Source organism: Salvelinus fontinalis, chromosome 41, assembly GCF_029448725.1.
Source record: "Salvelinus fontinalis isolate EN_2023a chromosome 41, ASM2944872v1, whole genome shotgun sequence".
In the NCBI taxonomy this organism is placed as follows: Eukaryota; Metazoa; Chordata; class Actinopteri; order Salmoniformes; family Salmonidae; genus Salvelinus; species Salvelinus fontinalis.
The window spans coordinates 18,227,982-18,242,775 of NC_074705.1; the positions used below are offsets into that span (position 1 = coordinate 18,227,982).

At 43.3% G+C, this 14,794-nt stretch overlaps 1 protein-coding gene across 4 annotated transcripts in view; it reads right to left on the reverse strand.

The window, feature by feature from the left end:
• Nucleotides 1-14,794, reverse strand: part of LOC129840200 (ras-associated and pleckstrin homology domains-containing protein 1-like) — a 100,560-nt gene that overhangs the window by 12,892 nt on the left and 72,874 nt on the right. For all 4 annotated transcript variants that reach the window (XM_055907862.1, XM_055907864.1, XM_055907863.1 and 1 more), the window contains 4 exons: nucleotides 5,486-5,596; nucleotides 3,955-4,053; nucleotides 3,566-3,692; nucleotides 2,777-2,913 (listed from right to left, as the gene is read on the reverse strand). In XM_055907862.1, coding sequence (XP_055763837.1) covers nucleotides 2,777-2,913; nucleotides 3,566-3,692; nucleotides 3,955-4,053; nucleotides 5,486-5,596 — 474 coding nt within the window. The remainder of the gene's footprint in view (nucleotides 1-2,776; nucleotides 2,914-3,565; nucleotides 3,693-3,954; nucleotides 4,054-5,485; nucleotides 5,597-14,794) is intronic.

Sequence of the window (14,794 nt, forward strand, 5' to 3'; positions counted from 1 at the left end):
CCCGTCCAAATAAAGTATTTAAATATTGATAATTTATTTGACCGAGATGAGCGGAGACAGGAAGACTCATCAGAGCGAGTGAAACAGCGCCCCCCTGTCTGAGAATGTGTAGCCCATGTATGTGCTGCTGTCTGGACAAAAATAGTATGGCATGTCATGGGCAAAAATATATATCAAATCGTATTGGTCGCATACACATATTTAGCCAGATGTTATTGTGGGTGTAGCAAAATGCTTGTGTTCTTAGCTCCAACAGTGCAGTAATATCTAACAATTCACAACAATACAACAATAAAAAGTAAAAAAAATGGAATTAAGAAATATAGAAATATTAGGACGAGCAATGTCAGAGTCCGGAGTATAAATATATATGTGATGGGATGTATAGACATTATGGACAGTACGTGTATATAACATTTACTATATTTGTAGAGTACGTAGTATAGAATATTGTATCTATACAGCAATAGTTGAATAGGATGGCACTGACTAGAATACAGTATGTAAACATTATTAAAGTGACCAGTGTTCCATTAAAAGTGACTAGTGATTCCATGTCTATGTGCATAGGGCAGCAGCCTCGAAGGTGCAGGGTTGAGTAACCAGGTGGTAGCCGGCTAGAGATGGCTATATAAACAATCTGATGGCCTTGAGATAGAAGCTGTTTTTCAGTCTCTCGGTCCCGGCTTTGATGCACCTGTACTGACCTCGCCTTCTGGATGATAGCGGGGTGAACAGGCCATGGCTCGTGTGGTTGATATTCTTGATGATCCTTTTGGCCTTCCTGTGACATCAGGTGTTGTAGGTGCCAGGCGGTGATACAGCCCGACAGGATGCTCTCAATGGTGCATTTGTGAGGGTCCTAGGGGCCGAGCCGAATTTCTTCAGCCTCCTGAGGTCGAAGAGGTGCTGTTGCGTCGTCTACACCACAATGTCTGTGTGGGTGTACCGTTTCAGATTTCCGCGTACACATCACTGACACTTGAAGCTCTTCACCTTCTCCACTGCGGCCTCGTCGATGTGGATGGGGGCGTACTCCCTCTACTGTCTCCTGAAGTCCACGACCAGCTCCTTCCTTTTGTTGACGTTGTAAGACAGGGGCCAAGCCAGGGCTGAAAGCATCGCTCTGATGCTTTCTCTGGTGAGGTAGTTGTTTCAGCCACTTGCACATTGAAGGAAAGTTGGCGGGTGCACAGTGCACTGTTTGGATGCTGGAATTATTTTTGACGAACGTGAAAAATGTAACCTACTTTTTTAAGTGATTTGTTTGACAAAATCGGTTGAACACATCACGACTGGTTGTGTTCATGCCACATTTAAAAAGGTCATTTAAAAAAAAATTAAAAAACTACTCTGACGTTTTAAGTCATGCCGCCCTCGACTTTACCTAAAAAAAAGTCTATAAAACACACTGCCATTGTTATTAAAATTCTATCAGAAACAGAACTGGTGTTATAAGCACTGTTAGGAGGGCATGTCATTTTCTTTATGGTTTTCCCACCTTGCCCCCCACTACTCCCGACAGTAGGGCCTGCTTCCCTCCTCCCGATAATTAAAAAGGTGCCGTGCCCAGTTGATAATTACCCCGATAGTTGCCTCGAAACTGAACATACACCAAAACTAATTTCACACTAACCGTTTGGATAGAAAAAGTTAGAGACAATGCAACTGTCTGATTATCAGCACAAAATGTCATCACAGAGAGCAGGCCTTACATCTCAAGCAAAAACCAACATCAGCAACACACTCACTAGCTTTCGTTGTTTATGTGACATCCTCCAACTTATGCCATAGTGTGAAGACACACCATGTAAGCACGAGCGGATAGTAATTGACCATTTTTGACTGCGGTCATATATTCATTAGAAAGACATTTATGCTTTTGTGGTGATTTTCACTATTTACACTTGGAGCTTATAATAATGTTAAGGCAACGAATGTTTCATCATTTGACCGTGCATCTTGCTGACTGTGCATCTTGGTGGTTGGGATATCATATTTTTTTGCCGATGTAAAAAGCTGTTAGTTCCAACATATGCTTTCTGTTTCATAGTTGTAACAAAGGCACTCCACAAATAAAATGTGTTTTTACATAAACAGTAACATAAACTAATGAAAAGTAACACTTTTTAAAAATATATTTTTCATATTCTAATGTTACCTTCATAAACACAACCAAATGATTATTTTTGCGATAGCATGTATGAAATGTATTCATTAAACTGTTAGAATGTTGCAGTCTGAATGACTGCTCATTAGCTTGAATGGCGGTTCTACTTTTTCCACGGAAGGAGGTCCTGCAAAAAAAAAAAAAAACTTGCCCCATATGGAAATCAAAAGGCCCCCATATGGAAATCAAAAGGCCCCCATATGGAAATCAAAAGGCCCCCATATGGAAATCAAAAGGCCCCCATATGGAAATCAAAAGGCCCCCATATGGACCAGTAGTCCAACTGATTTGTTCTGGCGCCGGCTCTGGTTGAAATGTTACTGATAGTCTTATCTGTAGATGCTCTACAGACAGACTATCAAAATAAAGTGTTACCCGAAAGTAGAACCTTAGTAGTACCAGCAATGAGTGAAAGAAAAATTCAAGCAAAGACAGAAAGGGGAAAAAAGTGCGATTGAGATAAAATCAATCATTACACTAAAAAATCTGATGGAGACAAAGAGGAGAAAGGAGAGATAACGGAGAGACATATAGAGAGATGAGAGGAAATACAAAGGAGGGATATATTGGCATGAAGAGGAGAGGTGAAAGGGGAGAAGGACTAACCCTGGTGTTCTCCTCCATCTGCGTTCCTCTCTTCCAGGCCTCAGAGAAGATGGAGCTGACCACGCTCTGGGAGCGCCCGTGGCTAGAGGCCGTGTCCACTCCACTGTCTGACTGGCCCGAGTGGTTCGACTGGGACTCTGGGGGGCACACACACACAGCCATGGAAGAAAGCCGCTAGATGCTGATCTTGGGTCAGTGTTGCATTCCCCCACTAATGGTTAAGGTTAGGATTGGGCAAGGGGAAACTGATCCTAGATTTGTACCTAGGGGGAAACTTTACCCCGGGAGCATATAAAAACACTAGATTTCTGACCTATGCATTGGCTAACAAGAGTCTCTGAAGCCACCGAACTGCCACATTAGTACTCCCTCTTCTGCAGATTTGATTAATGGGAGTGAATGTGTAAAAAAGGGTGAATCCACATGTCTGTAGATAGACTAGAGCTTTATCGTGTACCCTCAAAGCCACAACAACTGATTCAAGATCAGAACTAGAACTACTACTGCTAGACAGGGGTTGTGGTCAACTCCATCTGAACTCCAACTCATAAATTGAATCGAAAAGTCGTCATTGAAAACAATGGCCAATCAATTAATTAATAGCATATCAATCTCTACTGAATCAACATCACCTCAAATTGAGGTCAATTCGATTTGGTTACCAAGCTGATCCCGGATCTGTGCTCGTCTATCACAGTACCCCAGCCATTACCATTAAGCCTCAGAGGACCACCGTGGACTTGAGCAGCTGATCCCAGACCAGTTGTAAGCCCTGGAAGGCTGACTCACCGGGCAGACTGGCTGAGCCGGAGCTGGAGCCAGAGCGGATGCTGGAGGTGGAGAGGGAGGACCAGTCGTAGGCCGCCTCCGTGCGCTTCATGGCCTCCTGGTAGTTCACATACAGCAGTTTCCCGTACTACACCACCGCCACCGTGGGGGAAAGAGAGAGGTCACTCTTGTTTATTAAAGAGAAGCGCAGTTGCTAATTGTTCACATTGAATGTTGTATTTTGGTTGCATGGTTCATATATCATTTAATTTTGCAAAACAATCTTAAGGGAAACAAACTTTTTTTTTTAAAGTAAGCTTTTAGTTTAGGGGACCCCTTTTGACTTGAGAGAAATTTCTATACAGCCTCTAGTAGTCATGTTTAAGAGTGACGTGGAGGTTAAGGTTCACCTTGGCGATGCGAATGCCGTTGAACCATTGGTGGAGGGTCCTGACGTCGTCACAGCACAGATACTTGATGTACTGGGACTTCTTCTGGATCTGGGGGTGCTGAACACACAGAGGCATGCACACACGCGTTACCATGACAACGCAACAAATGTCGTTTCACTTTGTTCCTAGGAGGAGGAATGGACAATATGGAAAGACCAATCAGGCTACTCACAACTGCTGTCCAGAAGATTGATCCCATGGGCTAAATTGCCATGACCAGTGGTTTCAAGTTTGTAGCCGTACCTTTTATACGGGCTGATCATAGTGAAAAAGGAAATAATTCTGCATTTCCCGCTGGGTAAACACATTGCAAATAGGTTCAGGATGACTCCTTCGGATAAAGCTGGGTAGCTGATATTCAGAGTTTAAACCGTCAAATTGATTACTCACAGGAATCAGGACTAATAAAGCCAATGTAACGGGCATTTTATTATTATTTATTTATTTTTACAAACGGTGGGCCTTCCACATGAACGGGCATTCCTGAAATTCCATTGCGGGCCACATGGTAGGCTGCACCCCAGTAAGCGTGGACCGACACCAATGTCTTTTTAGACCCGTCCGGACCGGCCGTCTTATTTACAAACGGTAGGACCACCACAGATGGGCATTCCTAAAATTCATTTTCAGGCGACACTGTGGGCGATACCTCAATAAGCACGGACCAACACCGACGCCTTTTGGATTTGATTTTTTGGCCCTGTCCAGATGCCTTTTTTTTGTGCAGTCTGGACCGGCCTGGATTTCCACATATAGGTTTTTGGTTCGGTCCGGACCGAATCAAACCAATCATAGATGTCTATGTTCAGATGTTGTCCGGCCTAGACCAGCCTTGATTTGGCCCAAACAGACAGCTATACATTCTGTCTTTTCAAATTTCATTTCGAACTGATTTCAACATCCAGAAAATACGTATTTGCAACGTCCGAAAAATAAATATTTTCAACGTTCATCCTAAATTGAACCTAACTTCAACGTCTGGAAAACACGTATTTTGAACGTCTTCTCAAAGTCAATTTCCTTACTAGTACTATTTGAGTTTTACTGAGGGCGGCAAATTTTCTGTCTCGCCTTGGGCGGCAGAGCGGCCCTGATCGTTCCGTTCCAGTAAAGACATTGATTCCAAAACCACCCTTGATAATTGCCTTTGTGCCTGTTGGTTTGACTACAGCTAAAGATAGTTGGGTCAACATTAATAATATAGGAGAGTGGCGCCTTAACACTTATCATTGGTGTTTTTCAGGGTCTGTGCTTTTAGAAAGAAGTGGCCTCAAAGGATATCATTACCCAGACACCCCCCGGGACCACATCCACTCACGCAACAGATCCATCTTAATGGGCTTGTCCAGGCTCACCGCAACATCTCTACTCTAAAAATGTTCCACCCCTTGTCTAAAAATGAGTTGGCCCATGTCCATAATCAATTCTCCATAAGGAGCAGAAGTGGAGTGTACCATTAAGTGAAAGGGGGGGGGGGGGTTTAGCTTACCTTAAGGGCCAGGCAGTAGTCTGTGGGGGCCTTGTACTTGCTGCGGTAGTCCTGGCCGTAGTACACATTAACGTGGTCCAGCTGTAGAAAGCATACCAGGTCCCTGGAGGCCTATATGGAGGGAGAGACAGGATTCGGATATGATTGATTACATCATATATTGCACGGGTAATCAAATAATATTTGAGAAGGTCCGGTCACACAATTTCCTAGGTGACAAAAGGTCCGGATGGATATTGTTGTTTTTCTTCATAGTAACAAACCCCAACCTTTCAACCCCAAGCTGTCACACCACTCTTTTGCAGTTTTAAAAGGTAATTTCCTGCAATTCTACACATTTTGCCATGTCTTGTGTGTTGATATGATACCAAAGTGTCTGAACAAAATCAATGGGGGCCCCCTTGGGGTCGAGGCCCCTGGGCATATAATCTGGCCATGAAAACTACAAGATTTAGATAGCTGGTTAGCCTAACTTACCTACCTAGCAAACACGGGACAGTTGATTAACGGGACAGTTGAATAAATGGACATTTCTTGACAGGTTAAAAAGCTCTGTAGGTCTGTCAGTGAATGACAGGAGGAAAACTGCTCATGCACTACCAAATTTTTCAATTCTCCTTGTGCCTTCTACTATTGCAATTAAACAGCAGTAAGATAAAAGCTCGACCGATTTTTGCTAAATTTTAAATAAATTGTCTGAGGCTTTAGACTAGAGAAGTCTATAGGGAGAGAGAGGAGAGTGAGTGGAGATATAACTGATTATTAAGCAGTGAGTCGGAGTCAGAGGCCGAGCCTTCTCTGGTCTCTACTCCTCCCGTTACGGGGTCTGAGACGCCGAAGCTCCCACCATTAGCTCTGACAAATTGAAAACCCTAGTCATTGGCGACTCCGTTACCCGCAGTATTAGACTTAAAACGAATCATCCAGCGATCATACACTGTTTACCAGGGGGCAGGGCTACCGACGTTAAGGCTACCATCTGAAGATGGTGCTGGCTAAAGCTAAAACTGGCGAGTGTAGAGAGTATAGAGATATTGTTATCCACATCGGCACCAACGATGTCAGGATGAAACAGCCAGAGGTCACCAAACGCAACATAGCTTCAGCCTGTAAATCAGCTAGAAAGAGGTGTCGGCATCGAGTAATTGTCTCTGGCCCCCTCCCAGTTAAGGGGAGTGATGAGCTCTACAGCAGAGTCTCACAACTCAATCGCTGGTTGAAAACTGTAATCTGCCCCTCCCAAAAGATATAATTTGTAGATAATTGGCCCTCTTTCTGGGACTCACCCACAAACAGGACCAAACCTGGCCTGTTGAGGAGTGACGGACTCCATCCTAGCTGGATGGGTGCTCTCATCTTATCTACGAACATAGACAGGGATCTAACTCTTCTAGATCCACAGTGAAATAGGGTGCAGGCCAGGCAGCAGGTTGTTAGCCAGCCTGCCAGCTTAGTGGAGTGGCCACTAGCACAGTCAGTGTAGTCAGCTCAGCTTTCCCCATTAAGACCGTGTCTGTGCCTCGACCTAGGTTGAGCAAAACTAAACATGGCGGTGTTCGCCTTAGCAATCTCACTGGAATAAAGACCTCCTCCATTCCTGCCATTATTGAAAGAGATAGTGATATTTCACATCTCAAAATAGGGCTACTTAATGTTAGATCTCTCACTTCCAATGCAGTTACAGTCAATGAACTAATCACTGATCATAATCTTGATGTGATTGGCCTGACTGAAACATGGCTTAAGCCTGATGAATTTACTGTGTTAAAAATGGGGCCTCACCTCCTGGTTACACTAGTGACCATATCCCCTGTGCATCCCGCAAAGGCGGAGGTGTTGCTAACATTTACGATAGCAATTTTCAATTTACAAAATAAAATACGTTTTTGTCTTTTGAGCTTCTAGCCATGAAATCTATGCAGCCTACTCAATCACTTTTTATAGCTACTGTTTACAGGCCTCCTGGGCCATTTACAGCATTCTTCACTGAGTTCACTGAATTCCTATCAGACCTTGTAGTCATAGCAGATAATATTCAATTTTTTTAAATTATAATATTCACATGGAAAAGTCCACAGACCCACTCCAAAAGGCTTTCGGAGCCATCAGCGACTCAGTGGGTTTTGTCCAACATGTCTCTGGACCTACTCACTGTCACAGTCATACTCTGCACCTAGTTTTGTCCCATGGAATAAATGTTGTGGATCTTAATGTTTTTCCTCATAATCCTGGACTATCGGACCACCACCACCATGCAATCGCAACAAATAATCTGCTCAGACCCCAACCAAGGAGCACCAAAAGTCGTGCTATAAATTCTGAGGCAACCCAAAGATTCCTTGATGCCCTTCCAGACTCCCTCTGCCTACCCAAGGACGTCAGAGGACAAAAATCAGTTAACCACCTAACTGAGGAACTCAATTTAACCTTGCGCAATACCCTAGATGCAGTTGCACCCCCTAAAAGCATTTGTCATAAGAAACTAGCTCCCTGGTATACAGAAAATACCCGAGCTCTGTGGCAAGCTTCCAGAAAATTGGACTTCCGACTAGCTTGGAAAGACAGTAGCGTGCAGTATCAAAGAGCCCTCACTGCTGCTCGATTATCCTATTTTTCCAACTTAATTGAGGAAAATAAGAACAATCCCAAATTTATTTTTGATACTGTCGCAAAGCTAACTAAAAAGCAGCATTCCCCCAAGAGAGGATGGCTTTCACTTCTCGTTCAAATATTTTTATTGAACACACACAGGAATGGTGTATAGGTATGAAAGGCAGGTATACAATTTTTAACTAAACATAAAAGAGCAGACAGAAATAAAAAGATCCAGAGTTCTGGGTACAAAACAATTATTACAAAACAAGGACAGGTAGAAAGAAAGAGGGTGGGTGTCACCCCCCCCTTATTCCCCCCCTTTATCCCTCCCCCCCTTTATCCCTTCCCCTTATATCCCTCCCCGCTGCTCGGGTGGCGGTGCCAGCACGTGCTGCCCAGAGGTGGATTAAAATATTACAATGGAGAGTGCGTTAAAAAGTACAAATTCACAGCGCCGAATGGTCCAAGTAAGAGAGGAAAGGCTGCCAGATCTGATCAAATGTTAATAATTTATTGTTCAGAATATATCTAATCCTTTCTAAGTGTACAGTGTTTGCCAATTCGCTGAGCCATAATTTGGCAGTGGGCGCTTCCCTCTTTTTCCAGAACAACAAGATTAGTTTTTTTGCCGAAATGAGACTGTAAGAGATGAGTTGTTTTTGGGGGTTGGTTAGTCCGATTAGGGAATCAGACACTCCCAGGATTATCAGAAGCGGGTCTGGGTCAATTGAAGTCTCCAGAACTTCAGAGAGGATCCTAAAAATTCCACACCAGTAACCATGCAATCTAGAGCATAGGGCAAAGCAGTGGAGAAGTGTACCCTGTGCAGACTGACATTTATCACACAAAGGGGATGTATCAGGAAATATCCTATGCAGTTTGGTTTTGGAATAGTGTAATCTGTGTAATACCTTGAATTGTATGAGCCGATGTCTGGAGTTAATGGAGCAGGTGTGGATATACTCCAAGCTATCTTCCCAGTCTGCCATCGAAATGTCAGTCCCTAGTTCTTCCTCCCATTTTGCCTTAATGGCCTCTGTAGAGGGTGTGCTAACCGATTGAAAAGAGTCATATAAACGAGATATCAGTTTGTCTGAGGTGGGGGATGTTTTTATGCATCCGTCAAACATGGAAGGCTTAGCGTTCCCAAATGTTGGGAGGTGTTTCCTAACATAGTCTCTGATTTGTAGGTATCTGAAAAAGTTATTTCTGGGAAGATTATAAGTTTCCCTCAGCAACTCAAAGGAAGCAAAGGTCCCTTCTATATATAAATCCCCTATGGTACTTATCCCCAACTCTCCCCATTGCTCAAAGGTGTTATCAAGGTTGGAGGGGGCAAAGGAGGGGTTCCTGGCAACAGGGAGCATGAATGACATTGGTCTAAGCTCAAAGTGGGTTTTAATTTGCTTCCAGATTCGGACTGTGCTATGTATAATAGGATTGTTACGATAAAGTGACCTCTCCAGATTGACAGGCGACAAAATCACAGCACCAATAGAGAAGGGGTGACACTCCTCACGCTCCATACTAAGCCAGGTGGGTGACGGACGTGCGTCATCCAGCAAAAACGTAACCGCACGGAGGTTAGCGGCCCAATAATAAAATATAAAATTTGGGAGAGACAATCCTCCTTCCATCTTGGATTTGCAGAGGTGTTTTTTACCTATCCTGTGTGTTTTATAATCCCAGATGAAAGGATTGATAATTGAGTCCAGTTGTTTATGAAAGGATTTAGGTATGAATACTGGGATGTTCTGGTATAGGTAGAGCAGTTGTGGGAGGAAGACCATTTTAATGGCATTAATTCTTCCGAGCAGAGAAATTGGGAGAGTTCTCCAAAATTGTATGTTTGTTTTTAGTTTTTGCATCAGCGAGGGGAAATTCTCTTTAAGTAGTAAGGAATATTGTTTGGTAACTACAATTCCTAGATAAGTTATCTTCAGAAAAATTTACCTAAGTGGAAGATGTTCTAGCCAGGAGGTGTTTTGTAACCGTATGGGCATTAATTCACTCTTGTTCCAATTTATTCTGTATCCCGAGAAGGTACCAAACAAATTAATCACATCAAGAATAGCTGGAATACTAGCTTGGGGTTCTGTTACATAGAGGAGAATGTCATCTGCATATAGGGAAATCTTATTTAGAGTATCTTTAGTATTATAGCCGTGTATTGCTGCATCAGATCTAATCGTCTGAGCGAGAGGTTCAATGATTAGGGCGAAGAGCATCGGCGACAGCGCACAACCCTGCCTTGTCCCTCTGTAGAGGTTAAATCGGGGCGACAATGATTGGTTAGTGAGTATTCTCGCACAGGGGTTCCTATATAAAAGCTGAATCCAATTTATGAACCCATCTCCAATATTAAATTTATGTAGGACTTTGAATAGATAGGACCACTCAACTTGGTCAAAAGCCTTCTCGGCGTCAAGAGATATAACGGCAAGGTCCATGTTTGGTAACCTCTGAGAATACATAATGTTGAAGAGGCGCCTGAGATTGAAGAATGAGTTTCTGTTCGGGATAAAGCCGGTCTGGTCCGAATGGACCAGTTTGCCAATTAAAGTGCTAAGCCTGTTAGCCAGGGTTTTTGCTAAAATCTTTTGGTCTGTATTGAGGAGGGATATTGGTCTGTACGACCCTACCTCTTCTGGATCTTTACCCTTCTTATGTATAACTGTAATGAATGCTTCATCCAAAGTAGATGGGAGAGCTCCATCCTCTCTGGACTGAACCAACATTTTGTGCAGGTAGGGAGAGAGCATGTTGCTGAATGTTTTATAGAATTCACCCGGGTATCCATCTGGGCCCGGGGTCTTGCCACTCTTTAGAGTTTTGATTGTTTCTCGAATTTCTTCAAGAGATATTTCCTTATTCAGGAAGTTAGAATCTTCCTGGTTCAGGGCAGGAAGATTACAGTCATCCAAAAAGTTTTGCATAATTAAGGGGTTAGAATCGGCTTTAGATGTATATAGAGTCTCATAAAACTGACGGAATCTGTCATTGATGTCTTTGGGGGAAGAGAGTAATTCCCCAGATGCAGACTTAACTTTGTGAATCATTCGGTCACTCACAATTTTTCGAAGTTGTCTGGCGAGTAATTTGTGTGGTTTGTCACCAAACTCAAAATATTTTTGCTTGGCGTAGAGAAAAGATTTAGCAATTTTAGCTGAGAGAGTCTGATTATATTCAAATTTTAAAGAGGTAATTTTTTTATGTTTCTCCATAGATGGATGTCTAGCATTCTCCCTATCCAATAAGTGAATTTGTCCCTCCAGTTCTACCAATTTTCCCTTGCTTTGCCTACTCCTGGCAGTCTGATAGGAGATGATACAGCCTCTCAAATAAGCCTTTAGTGTTTCCCACAGTAATGCTGGGGAAGTCTCTGTGTTGTCGTTGGTATCAAAGAAAAATGTTATTTGGTCTTTAAGATGTTCACAGAATGTTGGTTCTGTGAGGAGCTGAGGATTTAACCTCCAGACCCTCTCGTTTGGTACCATGTCACCCAATCTCAGGGAGAAGGTGAGTGGACTGTGGTCCGAGATTATAATATCATGATACTTCACATTACAGGTATAGGGGAGTAGTTTAGCATCAACCAAAAAGTAGTCAATTCGAGTATAAACATTGTGAACATGAGAGTGAAAGGAGTATTCCCTGCCCGTAGGGTTAGTGATCCTCCATATATCAAATAAGTTAGAATTCTTTATGTAGGTATTCAAGAATTCACTTGAGTAGGAGGTGGGGGTTCGCCGGGTAGAGGATCTGTCCAAATATTGGTCTAGCACGCAGTTAAGGTCCCCTCCAATGATCAGGTTAGTGTGGGAGATATCTGGAATCAGGGCAAGGACTCTTTTGAAAAAAGAGGGGTTATCAATGTTTGGCCCATAGATATTTAGTAGAGTTACAGAAGTAGAGTGGATCTCTCCTATTACGATCACATAACGACCCTCTTTATCCACAATAGTGGTTTTATGTAGAAAGGGAATTCCTTTCTGTACCAGAATCGCTGTGCCTCTCGTTTTGGCAGAGAAGTTAGAGTGATACACTTGCCCCACCCACCTACATTTAAGTCTGCTGTGAGCATTATTTTTCAGATGGGTTTCTTGCAAAAATATAATATCCGACGAGAGTGCTTTCAAGTGGGCTAGGACCTTGCCTCTCTTAATTGGTTCGTTTAAGCCCCTGACATTCCAGGAAGTGAATGTGAGCCCCGCCCCCCTCTCATTTGTAGTTCCTATGGTGGCCTGCATAACTTGTAACTCAATAAAAAGGTAAGAAAGCGCACCAAACCATCACGATCAGCATATGTAGCAGCTACACCCGAGCAGTATCCAACCAGCCCCTCCCCCCCTGCAAGCCCCTTTACTTCCCACCCTGTTCCCCTACTTTCCCCACTATTTACCCCCCCGCCCAACCCACCTTTAACAGGCATACACAAATAGGAGAGAAAATAAAAAAATAAAAATAATAAACACATTGTCTGGCCGATGCCAAAAAAGCACGGCGCGACCTCGAACAAGAGGTGAAACAGAAATAAAATCCCAACTGTACGTTCACCTCTCACTATCCTAGAACTTCTACTAACATATGAACTGAGGAGGCTCCCGCGAATAAAGTGTCCAATTAGCATCTAATAAACCTAAAGAGAATAAGTTTCAACCTAAACATATTGCGCACTTAAGCGTCATCTTGGGTCTATCTATCCCTGAGATAAGCAAGATATAGCATCACAAGATTATTTTGCTAAGCACTGCCGGTCTAAACATGAACCATCAGCAACCAACTTAGACAGCCGTACATTTACATATTGTGGGTTAGATCGGAAACAAGAATTTTTCTAAATTAAACGTATCCCCCAGTCAGAAAATAAATAAATAAAAAGGTTATATACATGTATACATACACACACATACACATACTTACCCATATACATATACATATACATATACATACATACATGTACACACATATATATACATATATACATACATACACATACACCCATACATACAAACACATACACACCCAAAAAATACATATAAAGGTATATATTTAAAAATATACATATACACACACACACCCATACATATCTACATATGCGCATATACACATACATACCCATACATACAGAAACATTCATGCCCCAGAGTAATAATCTACACTAATTTAAAATATACACATACATAATAGTAACATGCTAAGAGAAAATAATTATAAAGTACAAATAATAATTATATGTACGCACACCTACCTAGACACTACAGAGGGCTGGTAGGGATCTAATCGGGAGAGCGGCCCTCGGCTATATCAAAGGCAGAACGGCACAGAACATCCACCTGCTATCCAGGTGTCTGTCCCTTCCCCACCATCACCCCCAGTCCCCTGCAAGCTCCAAATAAATGGTATTGTAATAACAATAAATGTAAGAATTAAAAAAATAAATAACGAAACAAAAAAAAAAAAAAAATGGGGGGAATATACGTATATTCATCCGAAAGTGTCAATGATCAAACCTGGAAGGCATCCTAAATAGGCATCGCTCTGAATACAGCCAGAATGAAAGTGACTTTAATTGAGAGCCAAGACCGCCCTCCACAGCAAATTACATGTTCGGTAGCCCTTGTTGAGACCGTTCAATACGGTTTCACCCGTTATGGTTTAGTATGGATTCGATTCCATGAGCAGACCCTAACACACAATGACAAGGCACTCTAACCTGTACGGGGGATTGGCGTATGTTCCCGGATAAACTTCTCTGCGTCCAAAACCGAGGAGAGCCACATCTTCTCACCAGAGGGCGGGGTAATTCTTAGTCTTGCAGGGAAGAGCAAGGCTGGGCGAAGATGGAGTTTGTAGAGTTTGGCCATGACATCTCTGTAGCCGCCACGGTCCTTTGCCACATCGGGCGCATAATCATCATAGACACGGAAGGGGTGCCCTTTATGTAACAGGTTGCCCCTCATTCGGGCCTCGCGCAGGATAAGATCCTTGGTCTTGAAACTGTGACAACAGATGATTACTGGGCGAGGGCGTTGACCCGGTCCAGGCACTGGGACAGGGGCGCGATGTGCACGGTCCAGCTGGGGGTCCGAAGCCAAAACGTCCGATCCCATTGCATCCTTCAATAGCTTGGCGAAGAAGTCGGTGGGGCGAGAGCCCGCCTCTACCCCCTCTGCCAGACCAACAACGCGAAGGTTATTACGTCTGGAACGGCCCTCCAGGTCGACCACTTTCACAGAAAGCCTCTGCACAGTACCCTGTAGTGACGAACACAGCTTCTCTAACTCGTCGATCCTACCAGCGCTGAATTCAGAAGCCCTCTCAAGGTCCACAATACTCTGGCCCTGCGAAGCGACCGCTCGAATGGTGCCCTCGATTTTGGTGTCCAGTTCAGCAATAGTAGCCTTAAGATCCTCAGCTAAAGCAACACGTAGTTCTCCCAAAGCCTGGGTAAGTTCTTTAAGTGTCACGTTGTTGCCTGTGCCTTCCGCCATGTCTGTCTCGTTGTTTGGTGTGGAGTAGGCCTCCGATGTGGATTTATTGTCCTTTGGTCGCTTATTACTCGGCATTTTTACACAGAAAGTTACGATGTTGTATTAGAAAGAAACGTTTGTTGTAAAAAGTATCATAAAGTAGGTTAAGTTAGATTATTTCGCAAAAAAGTTGCAGGAGCCTCTCACACGCAGCCGTTCACTCCAACATGCTAGCTCCGCC